Source organism: Alexandromys fortis, unplaced genomic scaffold, assembly GCF_014885135.2.
Source record: "Alexandromys fortis isolate MF-2015 unplaced genomic scaffold, M_Fortis_MF-2015_v1.1 scaffold_193, whole genome shotgun sequence".
Classification (NCBI taxonomy): Eukaryota; Metazoa; Chordata; class Mammalia; order Rodentia; family Cricetidae; genus Alexandromys; species Alexandromys fortis.
This window is the reverse complement of record NW_026068083.1, coordinates 1435960-1456646: the sequence shown is the minus strand read 5'-3', so window position 1 is coordinate 1456646 and position 20687 is coordinate 1435960. Positions and strand designations below refer to the sequence as shown.

At 41.4% G+C, this 20687-nt stretch overlaps 1 protein-coding gene and 1 pseudogene across 1 annotated transcript in view; both read left to right on the top strand.

Moving 5' to 3' along the window:
- The window catches only part of Ep400 (E1A binding protein p400), a 105178-nt gene that overhangs the window by 20960 nt on the left and 63531 nt on the right, over positions 1 to 20687 (top strand). Inside the window, exons 3-12 of the mRNA XM_050122086.1 lie at positions 2044 to 2134; positions 3870 to 3977; positions 4488 to 4873; positions 8025 to 8321; positions 9510 to 9695; positions 13741 to 13881; positions 14609 to 14687; positions 16152 to 16201; positions 16711 to 16768; positions 18974 to 19063. Of these exons, the coding sequence (XP_049978043.1) occupies positions 2044 to 2134; positions 3870 to 3977; positions 4488 to 4873; positions 8025 to 8321; positions 9510 to 9695; positions 13741 to 13881; positions 14609 to 14687; positions 16152 to 16201; positions 16711 to 16768; positions 18974 to 19063 (1486 nt within the window). The remainder of the gene's footprint in view (positions 1 to 2043; positions 2135 to 3869; positions 3978 to 4487; positions 4874 to 8024; positions 8322 to 9509; positions 9696 to 13740; positions 13882 to 14608; positions 14688 to 16151; positions 16202 to 16710; positions 16769 to 18973; positions 19064 to 20687) is intronic.
- Positions 11313 to 11410, top strand: LOC126488545 (uncharacterized; annotated as a pseudogene).

Sequence of the window (20687 nt, the reverse complement as noted above, 5' to 3'; positions counted from 1 at the left end):
TTTTTTTTGGTTTTTCAAGACAGGGTTTCTCTGTGGCTTTGGAGCCTGTCCTGGAACTAGCTCTGTAGACCAGGCTGGTCTTGAACTCACAGAGATCCGCCTGCCTCTGCCTCCCGAGTGCTGGGATTAAAGGCGTGTGCCACCATCGCCCGGCCATAGATGCATTTCTTAATTGAGGTTCCCTCCTTTCAGATAACTCTAGGTTGTGTTAAGTTGACATGAGACTAGCCAGCACACTCGGTCTCCTGCTCTCTCTCTTCCGCCTGTCTTTATTAAATATGAACAGGGCACCTCTGTGTTCACTGTGCCTCCTGTTATTGGTGAGCCTATATTCTGTAGTGTGGGCTACAGGGGCCAAACCCTGTCTCTTTCTAGGCCTCGAGGCACTTAGTTCAGTATTTCATGTACGCAGTCTTTTGATTAGCACCCGTAACTTTGGTGTTTAAATTGGAAGAACCAAATCTTTTAGAGATAAATCCCATAACCTATATCTACTGGGCAGTGCTGCTGTTAGGGATGTGCTGAGATGGCAGGGGAAGTGCTCAGATGGAGAAGTCTTTGCTGACCAAGATTCAGTTCATTGCTCTTTTTGTGAAGTGACATGTCAATAGCTTTTCAGGAAATTATGCTTTTATAGTTTTTTTAATCTTTTTTTGTTTTTGTTTTTTGTTTTGTTTGTTTTTTAATGAGAGAGTCTCATTATATATCCCTAGCTGGCCTCCAACTTACAGAGATCTTTTTGCTTCTGCTTCCTGGGTGCTGGCGTTATAGGTAGGAGTTTTCTTAGTTTAAAGGTCTTCTAAAAATTGTTTTTAAATAAGGCCTCACTGTGTATCCCTGGCTGGCCTAGAACTCGCTATGTAGACTAGGCTGGCATCAACTCACAGTGATCTACCTGCCTCTGCCTTGTGATTGCTAGGATTAAAGATGTGCACACCAAGCTTGACTGTTTATTTTAGGGCAGCTTTTGGTTTATAGCAGAACAGAAATAAGGTACAGAGATGATCTAAATCCCCTTTTCCCTGTCTTTCCACATGTGTAACCTGACTTCTGTCGACATTGCCCACAGGGGTTCACTTGTTTAACTGATCCTGCGTGGACATTATTGTCATCCAGAGTTTGTAGTATACACTGGGGCTCCCTCTTGTTTCAGTGCTAACTACAGGTTTAGACTGCCACGATCATATAAAATGTGCTGCATTCTACCCATCCCTCCCACCCACTCCTTGTAACCACTGACTATCTTGTGTCCTCATAGTTCTGCCTTCTCTATAATGTCAGATGCACCTAGTTGAAACCATAAAACTCATACAGATTGAGTTCCTCTGCTTTATTTAAGCCTTATTTAACTAACATATTTCATTTGTATATACAGATACATAGATATATATATGTAGACACACATCTGTGTATGTGTATATGCAAATGAAAAATATATGACTACATATTTGTTTATACGCAGAGAGAGAGATGGGGGTGGTAATCAAAAAACATCATCTTGAAGATTCCGGATAGATTGTTGTTTATTAGGTTTGATCCCCAGTAGGAAGGCACCTGTATTTTTCCCTTTGTTACCAATTTTTTTGGTGTGAAATTGGGCCAGGTAGAGTATGAATGTAGGTCAACCAAACTGTAGCCTGACAACTAAAAGTAAGGTTTCCTAGGTCTTGATCAACTCTTTTGTTGTCAGTCAGTACTTAAAACTAGATTTGAAGCTTGTAGATTGGTGATGATTTGAAATTCCATTTAAAACCAGAATAATAGGTCTTTACCAGTCCTTTTTTTTCTCCTAAGAGGTAAGTTAGAATCTTACAGTATTTCTAATATATAAATGTACATTATATATGTGTGTTTAAAGATGATGGGTATGTAGTAGCAGCCTCTTTAAATGTGTATGTGTATATGCAAATGAAAAATATATGACTACATATTTACACATTAAAGGGAGAGAGGTCAGTGTTTGGAATAGATATGGTGGTGTAGTGTGTGTCGTTCTTCTGATGGCTATAACAATAAGAATCTTACTGCTTTTCATTTTTTTAGCACCAAGCTCTGACTGGGAGTCTCGTGGTGGGGGCTGGCAGTGCCACAGAAGCCGACCCCTTTAAGAGGCAGCAGGTGATGCCATCTACAGGTATGCCCGGTGTGGCCAACAATGCAGTGGTGGTTTAGTTGCCACATGTTTCTAAACAACTTAATTTCTACTTTTAAGTTAATTTTTCTTTTGGTTATTGTCAGCTAAAATATTTGCATAAGTTTTTATTTGTATTGGAATTAGAAACTTCATTAATTCTGCACATTCCATCTGCTTTCCTTTGAACAGCCAGTATGACTCACTGTTGGAACTGCATAACCACCTTCAGAAGCTATTTTTTAAATTACTGTGCCCCTTTTTCTCCCTTTCCCCAAAATTTTTTCTTAAAGACAGGGTTTCTCAATGTAGCATTGGCTGGCCTGAAATTCATAGAAGTCCTCCTGCCCCTGCCTCACCAGCGCTGGGATTAATAGTGTGTGCCACCACTGTCTGGCACTTTTTTCTCTTTTTAATGTGAGAGGCACAGGTAGTTCGGAAGGTGACACATAGCTGCCTCTGCCTTGATGCCTGCTTCTTCTGCAGTCCCAGCAGGGTGTCACTGTCAGTATGTTGTGATTATCACAGACATTCTTCAGTGTATACTTAAAATTTTTATACGTCTGAGTTATTCTGAAAAAACTAAGACGTAAACACAAAGATAGAGTTAACTTTTAAAAAATAACCTTAATAGGTCACTTTCCCAGGCAATGCATCTGAATCTTCCAGTATCTTCACCATGTTTCACTATGTGGATGAATTTTTTTTTCTTTCAAAGATACTATATCATGAGATCTGACTGGCCTGGAACTCTTCATGTAGCTCAGGCTGTCCTTGAGCGTGGAGAAAACCTCCCACTTCTGGCTTTCCAATGTTGGGTTTACAGGTGTGTGCCACACTACACATGGCTTTGGACAAATGACTTTTTTTTTTTTGGCTTTTTTGAGACACGGTTTCCCTGTGTAGCCTTGGCTGTCCTGGAACTCACTTTGTAGACCAGGCTGGCTTTAAACTCAGAGATCTGCCTGCCTTTGCTTACCAAGTAATGGGATTATTAAGATGTGCACCATCACCGCCCGGCAGATGGCTGATTTTTATCACTCTTTGCTAGTCTTCCATGTTTATTAGTACACTTTTTTGGTTTTTGTTTTGTTTTGATTTTCTGTCAGAATGAGCAGAGACTTGACGTATAGTCTGAAATGTTCATTTGATATATCTGGTAGCTGATTTGAAGGAGCTGCCAGGTCCAGAAGAGTGCTATGTAGTGCTGCTTGCTCTCAGACTGCCTGCGAGTAGGCGTGTCCAGTTCCACAGCTGTCAAGAGTTCCTGTCTCTCTCTGTCCATTTTCCTTATTTTGATAAATCTTTTAATGTTTGGTAGTCCGACCTGAGGCTGAAGTCACACCTCTTGTTTGGATGTGGATGTCTGATTCTGAGTAAGGGTGCACAGGAGCTTTTCTTTTATTGCTCATTAACCGTTTGTGAACCTGTCCCTGGCTTGCCATTGATGTTCTCTGTCAATTGTCCTAGTCATTGAAACTTCTCATGTTACTTGTGAGTGCTTTGAGAATGATAAAGTGAGCCTCTGCCAGTCATGTGTTGCTTGTCCTTTGACCTTTATATGATGCTTTTCTTTGTACTTTCAGATTTTTAATGGAACTGTGTCAGTCTTGTCCCTTATAGCGTAGGAGGGCTTCCCTTTCAAAGACTATAAAAACATTTACATTTGTTTTTTTTCCTACTATTTCTGTGGTTTTATTTTTACATGAAACGACACCTTTCTTGAAAATTATTCTAGAGCAGTCTAAGAGACCTCGTCTTGAAGTGGGTCATCCAGGGGTAGTTTTCCAGCATCCAGGGGTGAATGCAGGAGTCCCTCTGCAGCAGTTAATGCCGACAGTCCAAGGTAAGACCCAGCAGTAGAGCAGCACTCTTAGTTTGTCATGAGGGAATGCCCAAAACCTAGAGCCCGGCCCAGATTGGGACCATGCAGTTAAGGGACTGTACTGGACATAGAATTTCCAATGTGGGGACATGTTTCTGCATCTCAGTCAATTCAGTATGAGAAAGCCCCTAGTGATAGGTTCTTCCCCTTCTAGTGGGAGTCACACATCTCCACATTGTACTTCCAAGTGATTTTATTTCTGTGTTCCTTATTCCTACTGCTGTCAGGTGCCCTGTGGTTATTTGATGCTCGTTTTGCTTAGTACTAACTTGCAATAGTTGGGTGCATTCTTTCCTTCTTTGTGTGCTCATTCTGACCTTAGGTCTGCTCTAGGACACTACCATTTTGAGTGTTAAAAGTTCTCATGTGAGCAGCAGGATGTCCAGTCTGAGTCCTTGTGAGTCACTTGGTGGAAGCTGCTGTGCACTGAGATTATTGCTTTGGGTTTTTATTTATTTTTTTATTTTGCAGGAGGGATGCCCCCAACTCCTCAGGCTACACAACTCACTGGACAGAAGCAGAGCCAACAGCAGTACGACCCTTCCACAGGGCCTCCTGTGCAGAATGCCGCCAGCTTGCATACCCCACCACCACAGCTCCCTGCGAGGCTGCCCCCAGCCACTGTCCCAGCCACAGCTCTCTCTTCCACCTTACAGTTTTCACAGCAGTCACAGATGGTGGAAACTCCAACTCAGCTCCAAATCCCAGTGAAGACTCCACAGCTGAATGCCCCCATCTCTGCCCCCCTGCCTAGCCAGCTTGCTGCTCCTTCTCCACAGCCTGCCCAGCCGACCCTCCATGTTCCGATGACCGGGAAGGCACAGATGCAGACCTCTCAGCTTTCTTCCCAGACCCAGGTACTCTGTGGACATTGGCTGTTTTGACTAGTGAGGTGCAGAAGAAAAGAGGAAGCGGTCTGCAAAGATGGCCTGCAGTTTAGGTATTTGGTAGTATGGTCTGCACTGAACCAGCACATTCCTTGAAGCAGCTTTACCTGCCTTCCTTAGCACAGTTGGTTATTGTAGCAGTTGCAAATTAATTCTATTTGGCTCTGTATAACAATCATTAAAGTAATAGAAAATCATTATTATTGTTGCTTTTAGTAGAGGAGCCTCGACCTGTTAAGTCTCATGATATTTGGAGCATGTTGTACTTGTCATCCCATTTGGTCCTCTGGGAAACCTTATGTGGTGATCAATTTTAACAGTTTTAAAAATTGTGGGATTGACCCAAAGAGACATCAATGAAGTGATAATTTAGAGTTGACTCCAGCTTTGTTCAAGGGTGAAGCTATGATCTTCACCATCAGCTAGGCTTCCTCCTTTGCAGCCTCCTTTTCCTTTTTTTGAATATGATGAATTCCACCAGTGTGATGGCACTGTGCCTGTTCTGGTGTTGAGGATGCCACTTCTCCTCACTGACTTTACACCTATGTGGGTTTGTGAGTGCTTTCTCCCACTCCTGAAGTCCATTGAGACTGTGCAGCATGGCAGGTACACCAGCTTTAGCGCATAGATGGGAGTCAGCGAGTACTGGGCCCCTCTGCTGTCACTTCTCTCATTAGTAAGGGAGCTTCTTAGAAGAGTTTGAGTTCCAGTTAGGATTTACAGCAAAGGCTTAAAACAGATGGACACAGAAAAGGAAGAACAATCTATACTGACAACCATGTGCTATGGTGGGAATGTCACTGGGGGTAATTTCTCTACCCAGTAACTTTGTGCAGTGGAATTTGCTACTCCCATTTCATGAGAAGTTCAAGCCATAAGGTTAAAAACTTGACATGTCATCATCTTAGTGGCAAGTATCTTGGGTCATTCTAGAGCTTTGAGGCAGGCAGGTATGGAAACTTCCCACACACTTGGTTAGGGAAGGAAGGTGATTGCCCCCAGGACCACTAGACTCTAAATGCTGGGATTAAAGGCGCACACCATTACGCCAGGCTTTGCTTTCTAGAGAGTGATCGTCCTTCTTTTGCAGCCACAGTCCTCACTTAGAGCAGCATTGTGGTTTTTACCCTTGTTTCCTGCCTTTGTTGTTAAGTGGATCAGCTAGGACAGCCTGGTCTACAGAGGGTGTTCCAGGACAGCCAGTGCTACACAGAGAAACCCTGTCTGGAAAAAAATAACAACAACAAAAACAAACAAACAAAGGATTAGCTATGGTAAATGGCTTTTAAGAAACTGTCCAGGGTTGGAGAGATGACTCAGAGGCTAAGAGCACATACTACTACTCTTGCAGAGGGCCTGAGTTCAGTTCCCAACATCCACATTGGGTGATATATGACCCCTTGTAAGACCAGTCCCAGAGGTTCTGACATCCTCTTGTGACTTCCAAGGGTCTTCCCTATACCCAAGTGTGCATATATACCCACACAGAGACACATACACATGCAAATAATTTAAAATCTTTAAAAAAAAAAAAGAAACCATAAATCTATAGAACCTCATTACTAGTTAGACCTCGTAACACAGGTTCAAGGCTGTCTTGACCAACTTAGATCCCGTTGCAAAAGTGAAAAGAAAGTTAAGTAGACTTGTCTGAGGCCCACAGGTCAATCTTCAGTTTAGTGGGAGAGACCCTTGTTTCTGATGAGTTGGGCTGGGATTAGCCCCTGTTTTCTGTAAAGGGCCATAGGAGAATCTTTTGGCTTTGCAGGCCATTCTGCTCTGTCAGTCCCTTAGCCTTGTTCCTGAAAACATAGCTCCAGATAATTTATGAGGTGACTATACTCGAATAAAGCTTTATTTCTTTATGTATGTGCCTGCTGTGACTTCTGGACCCCTGAGGAGACACCTGTGGGGGTCATTGTTAACATTTTAGGATGGTGGGCCTGACTGGCCTTCCTGCCAATCTAGTCTTGCCCTTCATCTCTTTCTAAGTGACCTCCTCTCTGGGCTCCTAGGAGAACTTCACACAGACTTGTTGGGGTTGAGGCCCCTTTTGTGAGAATGGCTTCTGGACAGTACAGAAAGGTTTCCTATCTCTCTAGCCTTCCTGCAATAAAAGACATACATGGATTTGTTAAAAAGATGCAAGAAGCCAAGCTGGGACTTGGTGGTACTGGCCTATATTCCTGGCACTCCAGAGGTTGAGGCAGGAGAATGGAGAGTTCAAGGACAGCTTAAGCTATAATATTGAGATCTTGTCTCTAAATAGTATACATAAAAATAATAAGCTCATTTGACATTGGAGTGATATTGTTACATGAAAATATAACACAAGGCTCTGGCGAGAGGGCTTCAGAGGATAAGAGCACTGTCTGCTCTTCCAGAGGTCCTGAGTTCAATTCCCAGCAACCACATGGTGGCTCATAACCATCTGTAATGATCATCTGTAATGGTGCCCTCTTCTGGCCCACAGGGTTGCATGCAGGCAGAATATTGTATATATAATAAAAAAATAAATCTTTAAAAAAAGATGTGCCTTCATGATCAAAGCAACTGCCTTTCCTTCCTTATATAATACAAATTTTAGTTCTGCATAAATGAAAAAACTTGCCAATCAGATCCAAAATTATTACAAGAAATTAAGAAAACAGCACCACCTTCCAAACATGCAAGGAATAAAACTGCATATGATGGTGCGTATCTGTAACCCCAGCCCTCAGAAGGCTGAAGCAGGAAGATACTTAGGCTTTAAAATCAAGGTTTTGTTTTTTGTTTTTTTTTTTAAGGGAAAAAAATTAAATTACCTTTTAAAAGTAAGAGAAAAAACCCGAAGAAGAAGAAAGCTTCCATGAGCTCTGAGATAATATACCAAGGTACTAAAGTACAATTTATAATGGAGCTTTTGTTAGGTTCTTTGCAGTACAACAATTTATTGGACATCATCTAGCCTGTGGTTCCAAGTTGTGGTTTGTGATAGGATTAATTTTGTGTGCATGTGTTGCCATAGAGAGGAAGGCACTGACTGTGCGGGCTTGTCTTGACTGAGTTCTCTGCTGTTTGGGCACTCTGAACCTGTGGAAGCCTTGTCCTGACCCTGGTTCACTTGTCTTCTGCCCACTAGACAGTGGCATCGACCAGGCCCCCCCTGGACTCTGCCCAGCCCTGCCAGCGGTCTCTGCCCATTTCCTCCTCTTCCTCATCCCTTGTACCTGTGAGTGGCTCAGGCCCTGGACCCTCGTCTGCTCGTTCTTCACCAGTGAACAGACCCTCTACTGCTACCAGCAAGGCTCTGTCTCCCATCACTTCCCGGTCTCCAGGGGCAGCAGTGTCAGCTCCCCCCAAGCCACAGAGTCCTGCTCAGAATGCAGCCTCATCCCAGGATGGTTCTCAGGATAAGCTGGCCGAACAGATAACACTGGTAAGTGTGCCTAGGCAAGTACAGAGCCTATTTGTTTGGGGGAATCTTCTTGTTTTCTAGGCTAGCCTGGGTTTGGGAGATCTTGCTCCCAACTTGACTAAGAGAGTAACTGAACAAAATAAAGACTTATGTCATCATACAAAATAGCCAGAATTCAGCTTGTATTCTGGTTTGTGATATATATTTCATTATTTAAAGGCTGTGATAATTTAGAACTGAGTACTTGGTTTATGATCATTAGAAACCAGGACTGGGACTAAATAATGCAGCCTTTTCTGCACAAAGTAGACTCATGGACGTCTTTGCCTTGTGGTGAAGTTGACCATGGTGGACTGATTTTTGTCCAGTCATGGCTGAAGGTGGGAGTCAGGCAGGAGTGGCAAGAGCCACATCCACAAGAGGCAATGCCCAGCACGTAGCACTTAGTTCTTTTTGGAGGACTCTTTTGTTCAGTTTTATCAGGAGTTAAAAGAAGCACACATTAGGGGCTGGAGAGATGGCTCAGAGGTTAAGAGCATTCCAAAGGTCCTGAGTTCAATTCCCAGCAACCACATGGTGGCTCACAACCATCTGTAGTGGGGTCTGGCGCCCTCTTCTGGCCTGCAGGCATACACACAGAAAGAATATTGTATACATAATAAATTAATTAATTAAAAAAAAGCACACATTATATTTGATTGACATAAACTAAGTGCTTCTCTTTGTCTAGTTTGATGTTAGCTCTGTGGCTAGTCTTCATTGATTTTTTTTCTTTCTTCTTCCTGGTTGTTGTAAAGCAAATTCCTGGCATTGTTGTTTCCGTTGTACACACTTTGATTTTTTGGTGTAAACATTGATCCTTTTGGTTTCATTCTAACTTTTTTCTTCTTTTTCTGGTGTCTCTCGGGGCTTGAACCCAGGGCCTTGGGATGCTAGGTTGTTGCTTTACTACTGAGTTTACATCTGGGCCATTTTATTTTGCTCTTTAGAGACAGCAGGATCACTACTGCTTGGCTTCCTTGATGGTGTCTGAGAGAATCTGACTCTATGGTATTCTTCTAGAGCCACTTAACCTGTGTGAACACTTATCTTGAACGGTGACCTCTTTGAGTCTCTCTCTTTCAGTTCCTGAGCTCGACACAGTAGGGTTTAGCAGAGTACATTTAACTACATGCTGACCCTTACCCCCCACATCCATGTTCCTTACAGGAAAACCAGATCCATCAGCGAATAGCAGATTTAAGGAAGGAAGGCTTGTGGTCCCTAAGGCGGCTGCCAAAGCTTCAAGAAGCTCCACGCCCTAAATCTCATTGGGACTACCTGCTGGAAGAGATGCAGTGGATGGCCACAGACTTTGCCCAGGAGCGGAGGTGGAAGTTGGCTGCTGCTAAGAAGGTAGGTTTGAAACATGCTTTGTGCCTTTTGGAGTAGTTGAGATTTAAATTGCTGTAAGTGAGCCAGGCACATACCTTAAATGGTGGTGTCACATGACCTTACTCCTAGCACTCAGGAGGCACTGGCTTGTGGGGTAGGATAGGTAGGCTGAAGAACAGCACAGAATTCATAGGCATTAGTGAGGGGTCAGCTCTGCACATTAAGCCTACATCTACCCTTCCTTCTCACTGGGACAGGGAGAAACAAACACCACCTTCAAGGAAGCCATGAGAGTATTGGTGAGACACTAGTGCCTGGTCTCATTGTAGTTGAGTGCTTTTTCTATCTCAGATGAGGTAGACAGTGATTATTGGTATGTGCTCTGTGTTGAATGAGTTACTTTTTGGAGCTGATACAGGCAAGTACATAGAGTATTTTCATTGGGAACACAGAATGATATCTAAAAATAGAATTTTGGTCTGGAGAGATGGTTCAGTGGTTAAGAGCATTTGTTGCTCTTTTAGAGGACTTGGGTTCAGTTCCCAAATCCACATGGGTACCCAAACCATCTATAACTCAAATTTAAGGGATTCTGACACTTTCCTCTGGCTCTGAGGGTAACAGACACACACAGGTACACATATATACATTCAGGGAAAACATGAAAAAAATTTTTTAAAATAAAATCTTAAACCAGATATGGTGGGTCACAACCTTAATCCCTGTTCTTGGGAGGCAGAGGCAGGTAGAACTCTGTGACTTCAAAGCCAGCCTGATCTATTTTGTGAGTTTCAGGTCAGCCAGAGCTATATAGTAAAACCTTGTCTCCTAAAATAAATTGAAATCTTCAGATTGAGATGTAGTTCACTTGGCAGAGTGTTTGTCTAACATACCTGAAGTTCTTGGGTTTGATTGCCAGCATTTATAACACAGGTGTGGTGGTATACACTTGTAATTTGGAATTCTAAGACTTGGGGGGTGGAGGTAGGAGAATAAGAAGTTCAAAATCATCTTTGGCTCATAGCACATTTGAGACCAATCTGAGACCCTGTGAAAAACAACAACAAAAAAAACATATATACATAGACATCTTAACAACAAAAAGGAGCAAGGCGGTGGTGACGCAAGCCTCTAATCTCAGCACCAGGGAGGGAGGCAGAGGCAGGTGGATCTATGTGAGTTCAAGGCCAACCTGTTCTAAAGAGTGAGTTCCAGGACAGGCTCTGAAACTACAGAGAAACCCTGTCTTGAAAAACCAAAAACAACAACAACAAAAAGTCAGTTTCGGTGCTGATAACTCAGGTATCCTAAAAGTACTGGTTGCTCTTTCAGAGGACCGTAGTTTGATTTCCAGCACCCACCCTCATGGTGGTTCATAACTGTTTATAATTTATTTCCAGAGGATCTGATGTTTTCTTGCCTCCTTAGGCACTGCATATATAGGCAAGCAAAATATTCATACACATAAAAATAATTTTAAAAAAATCCTTGCCTATTGGCTATTGTACACCTTTAAGCCCAGTACTCAGAAAGCAGAGTTTGGAGACATTCTTGCCTACAAAGCGAGTTCCAGGACAGAAAGGACTGTTACACAGAGAAACCATCTCAAAAATCAAAAAGAAAAAAAAATAAACAATTATTACTTGCTTCAGTAACATATATTATAAAATACAAAGAAGATTATTATGGCCCTGTGCAAGAATGACACTCAGATTCATGAAGTGTCCCATATTTTAGAGCATTAACACTCACATGCACCTACCTACATATGCACACACTTACTCTACTGTTAAAAAAACAAAAACAAAAAACAAAAACCCCCAAAAAACTTGTCAGCAAAACCCCACCTCAAAAATAAGAAAATAAACATTATTTTGTTTAGGGAAAAATGTGAGTTATCCCAACCCAACAATCTCCATATGTAGGAACATTTAGCTGCATTCATGCAATGAAATACTCAATGGCCCATTAGGCATGTTGTGTATTTGTTGAATGTGAAGATATTAATCACATGAAACAGGGAAAAAAGGTTGTAGTGTCATATAGTAGACATGTAGTTTCATATGTGAGAAAAATAGATGTAAATAGTAAGATAAAGTTCTAGAAAAGTCAGGTAAAAAAATGACAGCATTTATTTGCTTTTTAGCCATGTTTTCATCTAGCAGATCTAAGAGCCTAGGAGGGCACCTATCAGTGAATTATGTGTGGCTTTGTTTTTTTTTTTTTTTTTTTTTTTTTTCTTTCAAACACTGCCTGGCCCGGCTAGTTCCAGTTTCTTATTGGCTAGCTCTTACATATTGTTCTAACCCATTTCTAATATTCTGCGTAGCCCACGAGCTGGCTTACCAGGGAGGATCTTAACCTGCATCTGTCTGGCGTGGGAGCATCATGGCGACTCTTCCACTAAGCTTCTTTTTCCCAGAATTCTCCTCTGTCTACTCCGCCTACCTAATTTTCTGTCCTATGAGGGCCGAGGCAGTTTCTTTATTATTAACCAATGAAATCAACAGATAAGATACAAGACCCACCTCCATCATTTCCCCTTTTTCTGTTTAAACAAAAAGAAAGGCTTTAACTTTAACATAGTAAAATTACATATAACAAAACAGTTATCAAGTAAGAATTACAGTTATAATATTTATATCTATTTTATCTTTTATCATAATTAAGGAAAACTATAACTATTCATTCTTCAATTCCATCAAAGACTCCAGAAGGATATAATAATACTTAAGTAAATAAGAAATCCAAAACTCTAGAAATGACAGAGACATCTCGCTGCCTGGACAGTTACCCAAAGTTCCTCTTTACCGTTGGGGCATCCATCTTCAGCCTACAGGCCCATGGTATCCAGAGACATTTCCATGAAGCAGGAAAATTCAAAGACAGTTCAGTCATTTTCTGCTGTGTCCTGCAGAATGTCTCGCAGACTCTTTCATGAATCAGGAACCCTGAAAGACCATCTCACCTTTAGGCAAGTTCAGCAGTCCTTTCTCTGCGGGTTCTCTGTGTCCAGTTTATGCAACAGTCCAGGCAAGAGCAGTTTCTTGCCCAAATGGCTATCAAACTCCATAAGGATCCTCTTCGATGCCCATCTTCCTCTTGAAGTAGATTGGTGCTGCCAGGAGCAGACGTGTCTCATTGTCATGAAAAGCCCTAAGTTATTAAAACATTTAAAATGCCATATTCTGCAGTCTTTGAAAGATATGAAGAATGCCTATCTAACTGAAAGATATCTCTATATATCTAGAAAATCTAACTAACATGACTACAAGCTTGACTATTGATTATCCATTAACAACCTATATTTCCTAATTATACATTACATTTTAAATGAACTATACAATCACAATACCTTAATCAAGATCAGAAATACATACACATATAACAAAATTGACCATAAAATCCATACCAATGCAAATTATTCATATCTATATCATATCCCCCTTTAAATGTAAAAGAACATTTATAAACAATATTTGGGAACATGGGCGTAGTTTTTTCTCTCCAAACTGCTTCCTGCTGAATGGGGGCGTCGTTAATTAGGTCTTTTGTGGTATAACCTGTGTGCCAGGGTCATCTCAGTTGGCAGTTGAGTGAAGTAATTTTTTTTTTTTTGGTTGGTCCGAGAGTAGTGGTGTTTACACTAATTGATCACAACCAGTGGCTTTGTTTTTTGTGGTATGGTTACTCTTTGTGGAGCAGGCTGGTCTTGAACTTGTGATCCTCCTGCCTCTGCCTCCTCTGAGTGCTGGGATTAAAGATGTGCTCCACTACTGCTAGGCTAGGCTAGGCTGAGAAGTCTTAATTTTTTTTCCCCCTTATTTCCCTTTTCTCTTGGCATAGCATAGAGCTCTTTTTATTGTTTCCCCCACTCTTTATTTCTTTATATAGGTGTGCACATTCATGTGGAGGTCAGGGAACAACTTTTGGGAGTTGACTCTTCCATTTCACATGGCTCTTGAGGAATCAATCTCAACTTGTTAAGCTTGGTACCAAGTGTCTCTACTTGCTGACCCATCTTGCCAGCCTGAGTACAACAAACTGTTGAACTTTTTTTCCCCAGCTTGTCAGAACTGTAGCCCGTCATCACGAGGAAAAGAAACTTGGTGAGGAAAGAGGGCAGAAGGAAGAGCAGAGCAGGCTGAGACGCATCGCTGCCACCACTGCCCGTGAAATAGAATATTTTTGGTCAAACATTGAACAGGTAAATGCTGGAATTAGTAGGATCTAAAAAGAAAATCAGCTCAGCTTGGGGAGAGGGGCAGTGCAGTAGACAGTTTTTGTAGTCACCTGTCATCTTTGGTTTACTGTCACCAACCAGAAAACGTGTGCCATATCTCTAGAAAGAAGAAAACAGTTTGATTCCTCATGTATGCTTTTGGCTTTAACTTTTATAGTAAAAATAAGAATCAAAAAAAATCAAATGTGTCCAAACTATGAGGCTGTGTGCCAGGGGACAGAGTCTCAGGAGCTTCAACATTCATGTGTGTGCACCTAGAGACTTTGTGCTCACTTGCCACTCTGTGTTTGTTAGTCTTTTGCAAGGTTTAGCATGATCCTGTTCTGACCACTTTGTTTTGTTTACCTGTGTAGCTGTGGCAGCTTTGAAATGAAAATATAGTGAAGGCCTGCCAAGTAGTTGTTGGTGTGCTTTGGCTGTGGAAGGCAGTGTCTCAGGATACCTGCTCCCATCTACACACTTTTTTAAGAACTGAGATTTTTTGATTTTTTGATTCTATTACTGCCTAATAGAATTTGAGCAGAATAGACTAGGATACAAAACAAAGAGGAGAGCACCAAACTGAGTTTTTTTCCTTAAGTATTGTAAATGAGTACTTGTGTGAATTTAATGTGCTATGTGCAGAATTGTACAGTTTACATTCATAATGACTTGCTTATTTACCCATATATATTTTTTTTTTTACATTTAGGTTGTAGAAATAAAACTACAAGTAGAATTAGAAGAGAAAAGGAAAAAGGCCTTAAATTTACAGAAAGTTTCCAGAAGAGGTATGATATTGAAACTTTTTTATTACATTTATTTATTTAGTGTGGAATGGGGGAAGACACATGTGCACCATGGCTTGTGAGACGGTCAGAGATCAACTTTCTAGAGGTGGTTCTCTCCTGTCATGTGGGTCCTAAGGATCAAACTCAGACCATCAGGCTTGGCAGTAAGGGGATTTACTGGTCTGACCTATCTTTCTGGTCCTCCTATAGTTTTAAAATATTTTTAAAGATTTACATATTCATTTTGTATATGTATGGGTGAATGTGTGCCACCACATGCCTATGGAGGTCTAAGTACAATTTGTGAGACTTGGTTTGTTTTTCATCATGAGTTTTGGGGACTGGACTTAGATGATCAGTCTTGATGGTAGGTGTCTTTGCCCATTGAGCCATCTTGCCAAGCTTTTAAAGCTAGTCTTAATGAATCTCAGATATAGAGATTTGTGAGGTCTAGATATAACATTTGTAAGGCCTAGCATTTAACTTATAGGATATGTACACACAGGCTTCACATTTTTTTATATTGTGTTCATCTTCCTGGTTTTGGCTAGAGAGTTCATTGGACAGGAGACCATTTGCATACATTTGTTCTGCTTGTTTTATTTTGTGCACACACATACACACATACACAAAGGAGTGTTGTGGGGTGAGGGTAGGATCTCCCTCTGTTGCCCTTGTTGGCCTGAAATTCAGGAGGAAAGATTGTTCTCTAGCACCTGGTGCTGGGATGGAAAGGTGTACACCACCAGGCCCAGCAACAGTTGAGTTCTTCATCTCAGCGCCTTTGCTCTTTTCACTATGTGTCAGTAACCCAGAGTTGGTCGACTCTGAATGTTTTCATAATTGAAGTCCTGTTTCTGGACGGTAAAGAGACCAACTGATTTATTTGTCAGGCATAGGGCCCTTTGGGAATTGGGTTGGCCTTTGCACTACTGAGATATTTCTGTAGTCGTTTTTTTTTCCCAGAAATTGACTACTTAGGTACATGTGAGACACCAACACGAGTGGCGCTTACTGTCTTCTCTAGTCCTTAGAATGTTCCAGGAGCCCTCATACCTTTTATATTTTTGGTGACAGAGCAGACTGAAAGGTGGCCATTACTAAAGTTGTAGAATTGTAAACTGAGAGCTAGACAAAGTGGCACTAATTTGAATCCCAAGGCTTAGCAGGGGTGTGTGAATTTGAAGGCAGCCCGAACTCAGCTAGACCTTGACTCAAAAAAACATTAAAAAAAAGAGAGAGAGAGAGAGAAGAAAAGAAAGAACCACAAGATGAAAACAGTTGTTCTGGGTTACTAAGAGGAATGGGTTTACTGTGCAGGGGAGGTGGTGGAATTTATACTCCCTGTCTTTGATTGTTGATAGCCATAGGACTCAGCTCGGATAAGTAGACAGTACTTAGGGAGTTAAAAAGCATCATCTTGCCACAGGTTTGGTGATAATACTGTATTTCTTGTGTCTTTAGGGAAAGAGTCCAAATTAAAGATATTTGATACATCACCAGAACATGCTCTGGTAAGTACAGGGTTATTTTTGCTCTCTGACACAAAGTGTGGGCTTGTTATATTTCCTAGAGAAGTTTGTAGGGTATGAAATTAGTCCACTTTGAAAATACAGTGGCATTGGGTGGTGGTGGTGCACACCTTTGATCCCAGCACTCAGGAGGCAGAGACAGGTGGATCTCTGTGAGTTTGAGGCCAGCCTGGTCTACAGAGTGAGTTTCAGGACAGAGGCTGCACAGAGAAACCCTGTTTTGAAAAACAGAACAACAACAACAAAAATATAGTGGCACTTAAAATAGCTGTAGTTTCAACTGGGATATGAATTTGCGAATTTGAGAGGATGAAGTTGTATACAGTAATTAAGGATCTATATCCTCACTCCTTCTCCTTGGTGTTTATGTCATGATTGCCCAGCAAATTCCTTGATGCTGTCCAGTGGACATCTGTTAAATAGACACTTCCACCTTGACATCTTACTCTGTGATGTTACATCTCACATTTGTGATTTTTACTCTGTTTCAGGATCTAGGACTATCTGGAAGGAAAAGAAAAGCTAGCACATCTTTGACTGATGATGAAGGTCTGTTCCCTATTCCCCTGATGCTTTAGGACTTGATCTCTAGCAGCATGTGCATTCTGTATTGTCATATTTTCAGCTGTGCTGACTTTGACCATGGTCTTATTATTTTAAATGGGTTAAAAGTTTATTTTTTATTTATCCAGGAGTCTTTGAGTAAAAAGAGTAACCTTTGGTATCTCCAGATGACATATGGAGTGTTTCTGTAGCAATTTGGTGGTATCTTATTTTGTGATCTCTGGAAACCTAGGTGCATTTGGAGAGCCTTAGGGATACACAGAGATGATTCAGGGCCAGGTCTTTTTCTGACCTTAGTACATTAGTGGAGATGTACCTTTTGAAGGAAGACATGCTCACTGCCTACCACAGTCACCAGGCTGGGATATTTGGGAGGAGTACCTGTCATGTTTAAATGTTGGCACTTGGTTCAGGGTAGAACACAGATGTAATAAGTATGAGTGACTTGAGATCAGCCTGTGTTCATGGCTTCTGACTTGTTTGCAAACAGATAGCCTGGTTCTCAGTTGTAAGAACAGAGGAAGGAAGCAGGAATAAGGTATTAGGGAAAACACATGACCGTGTATGTAGCAGATGCTAGATGAGTGAGGTCCCATTGGTCTCAGGAGCACAGTAACTGGCTTGACTGGCAGTGTGTAAACTTCCAGTTTGAGGTTTTAGTATGGGGTTGATTCTTGTTTGGGAGAGTTTGAGCAGGTTATTAGTGTGGTAGCTGTCAGGATTGTTTCACACCAGAAGATAAAGAAATGAGTGACAGTGACTCACAGGAAGTAGGAGCTTGGGTTCCATTGCCCTGCTTTGACATAGCAACTTGGTATTCTTCAAAGTGCTCTTGTTTCTCCCATTTGTTCCTCTGTCCTAGTCTTCTGTCTCTTCTTTTAGCTATTTTCCTGGGAGATGGTCCCTCTTCATCTCCTCCCATACAACTCTGACTGTTGGCACTGAAGCTGGAGAAAGGTAGAGGTCAGGAGCAATGCTGGTGCCTCCAGCCAAACAAGGGTCCTCTTGGAAGGATTTAGGCTAAGTACTTGTCTTTCTCTCCTTGACTACCTGCTGATATTGGGAGGCTAGGACATAGTCATTAGTGCAGCTAGCAGTACATGTGATGACTGAGAAAGCATTGAGGAATAGATGTTTTGGGGTGGCATCTAGCCATGTCTAGTGATTTTAGATGATTTTCTTTGTAGACTATAAATGTGACTATCTGGCTGATTTGGAGGCATCCCCTTGTTAGGTAGTGGGTCAGTTTAGGGAATTAGACTCATTAGGAACTGCTTTGCTTGATAAATATCTGACAATGTTGTCACCTTAAATTCTATGTTTCTTTGGTACAGCCTTACATAGTCACAGGCTGTCCTCAGTTGTGATGTCAGCATGGCCAACCACACCTTTTCACTATTCTTTCTCCTAAGCCAGTTCATTTGTTAAGCAAGTTCAGGAGAAGTGGCAGAATGAAATTCCAACATAGGTCTAGCTTGTCTTGTAAGGTTGCACCAGGCTGTTCATTTCTAGGACTAGATGTGTCCTGGGCCTGTGGATATGGTATCTTTTGCCTTGTCAACTTTGGTGAATGGTAGAAGTTTTATAGTGAATAACTGAGGAATTTGGGGATGGAGTAGAGATAGTGGACAGAGTATATGCATGTGTGTAGAAGAGATGGGTCATCTACTAGTGCGGATGAGAAGAAGCCCCTAAAGAACTGCTGCTGAGGAGGTTCAGCTCTTCTGGCCAGCCCTCTTACCTCTGAGAGTTTAGGGTTGAAGAATATGGCTGGTCTCGGTTAATAGCTTTTGAAGCACAGGATTGCTAAGGGAGGGCACACATTTGGTCTGGGTTGTTGCCCTTCTTGTAGTAGGCAGAGATGAGTTCCTAGAAAGCATGCATCCCAGGAAGTATGCATGTAGTTTTTCTGCGGTGGGCTTTGTACTGGGTGGGAACTTTACCAGCATTCTGAGCTAGTGTAAGGTCTATTGCATATTGAAGAAACAGGGTGAAGTGAAAGGAAAACATTTCCCGTTTGTTGCTTGTTTAACAGTTGTTTTCTGGAATCAACCTGAAAATTTTAAGTATTTATATTCAGTTTCTTTAATAACTATAAAACAGTTTTGAAACCTAATAATATTTAGTGTTACTGAGAACTTCAAGTGAAGTTTTTTGCATGTCCCTGACCTCTGATGATAACCATTTTAGTGGAAGATGAAGAAGAGACCATCGAAGAGGAGGAAGCACATGAAGGGCTAGTTGACCACCACACAGAACTTTGTAATCTGGCCAAAGAAGGTAGGCTGTCACTATTTTACTGAAAATACTTTCATTAAATATTAAATAGACACAGGAGCATTTGAAAATAATGTCAGATACAAATGACAGCAGTACATGGGGCATAGTGTAGTTATCATTTTCTTTGGACCGCCAGCCCGCTTCCAAATAGAGACACGGAGACTCACTATTAATTATGAATGCTCGGCCTTAGTTTAGGCTTGTCCCACTAGCTCTTTTATCTTAATTGAACCTGTTTCTATTCATCTGTTTTGCCATTGAACTTTTTACCTTTCTTTCATTCTGTATGTCCTGCTTCTGTTTCTTCCATGTCTGCCTGGTGCCTGGCATCTTCCTATCATCTTTTTTTCTTTCCCCAGCCTAAGTTCCTCCTTTTTATTCTCCCTGCCTGGAAGTTCCACCTATACCTCCTCCCTCACTATTGGCTGTTCAATTTTTTATTAGACCAACCTTATACAGGCAAGGTAAAACAGCAACACATCTTTACATAGTTAAGTAAATATTCTGCAGCATAAACAAATGCAGCAATCTTTACATAGTTAAACAAATGCAACACATCATTGCATAGTTGAACAAATATTTTGCAATAGCATAGTGCTGCCAAATTCAAGGAAACCTATCTCTGCTGTTGAATTACTTCTGTTCTGGTGATCACAACTGACCTAAGACTTTTTGTGGCTCACTTTCTGAACTCTCCTCTCCCATCTCTGTGAGTCTCCCTAGCCACTGTTGAGACAGAAACAGAATTCCTTCACAGTGGTTTTGTACGGTGTGGCTTGATATTCCTGTCCAGTGGTTCTGCCCAGTAGTTTCAGATATATTGTTGGATATTGCTGCCAACACCTTAACTTTACACACTGTTTCACACATAAATATGTCTTTGGTTACTTTGATTCCAGCAGTACTGTTGTTGGTATTCTGTTCTGTGGTGTTTGTACACATATGTCTCTAAAAAGGCTCAGGTATGGAACATGGTTGGCTTGCAGAATCATGTAGCATATACATGTCTGTGCCAAGCTACGTGCTGTATCAGCCTTGGAGCTGGTGATGAAGATAGAGCCCCCTGGTGGCTGACAGTGAAGTGCATTTTCTCATGTCTGTTTGGCTCATTTGATTGCTAAGTTTTCTTCTTAATTGACTTACTTATATATTCTGGATACAAATTCTTGTTTTGTTTTTATTATTTTTAATTATGTGTATATGTGTGTCTGCCTGTGAGTATGTGCATGAGTTCAAGTGACCAGAGAGGCACTGAATTTTCTGAAGCTGGAATTATGGATTGTGACCTGTCTGAGATAGATACTAGAAACTGAGCTTTTGCAGAAGAGCATCAAGTACTCTTAACTGCTGAGCCTTTTCTCTACCCCAGGGGACATAAATTATACTTTGGTCATGAGAATGGCTTTCAATAGTGTCTGATTTAAAAAATAAAACTTTTAACTTAAAAAAAATCATATTTGTTGTTGGTCATGGTGACACATGCCTTTCATCTCTTAGGAGGCAGAGGCAGGTGGATCTGTGAGTTGGGGGCCATCCTGGCCTACAGAGTGAGTTCTTAGACAGTCTCTAAAGCTACAAAGAGAAACCCTGTCTCAAAAAAAAAAAAAAAAAAAAAAAAAAAAAA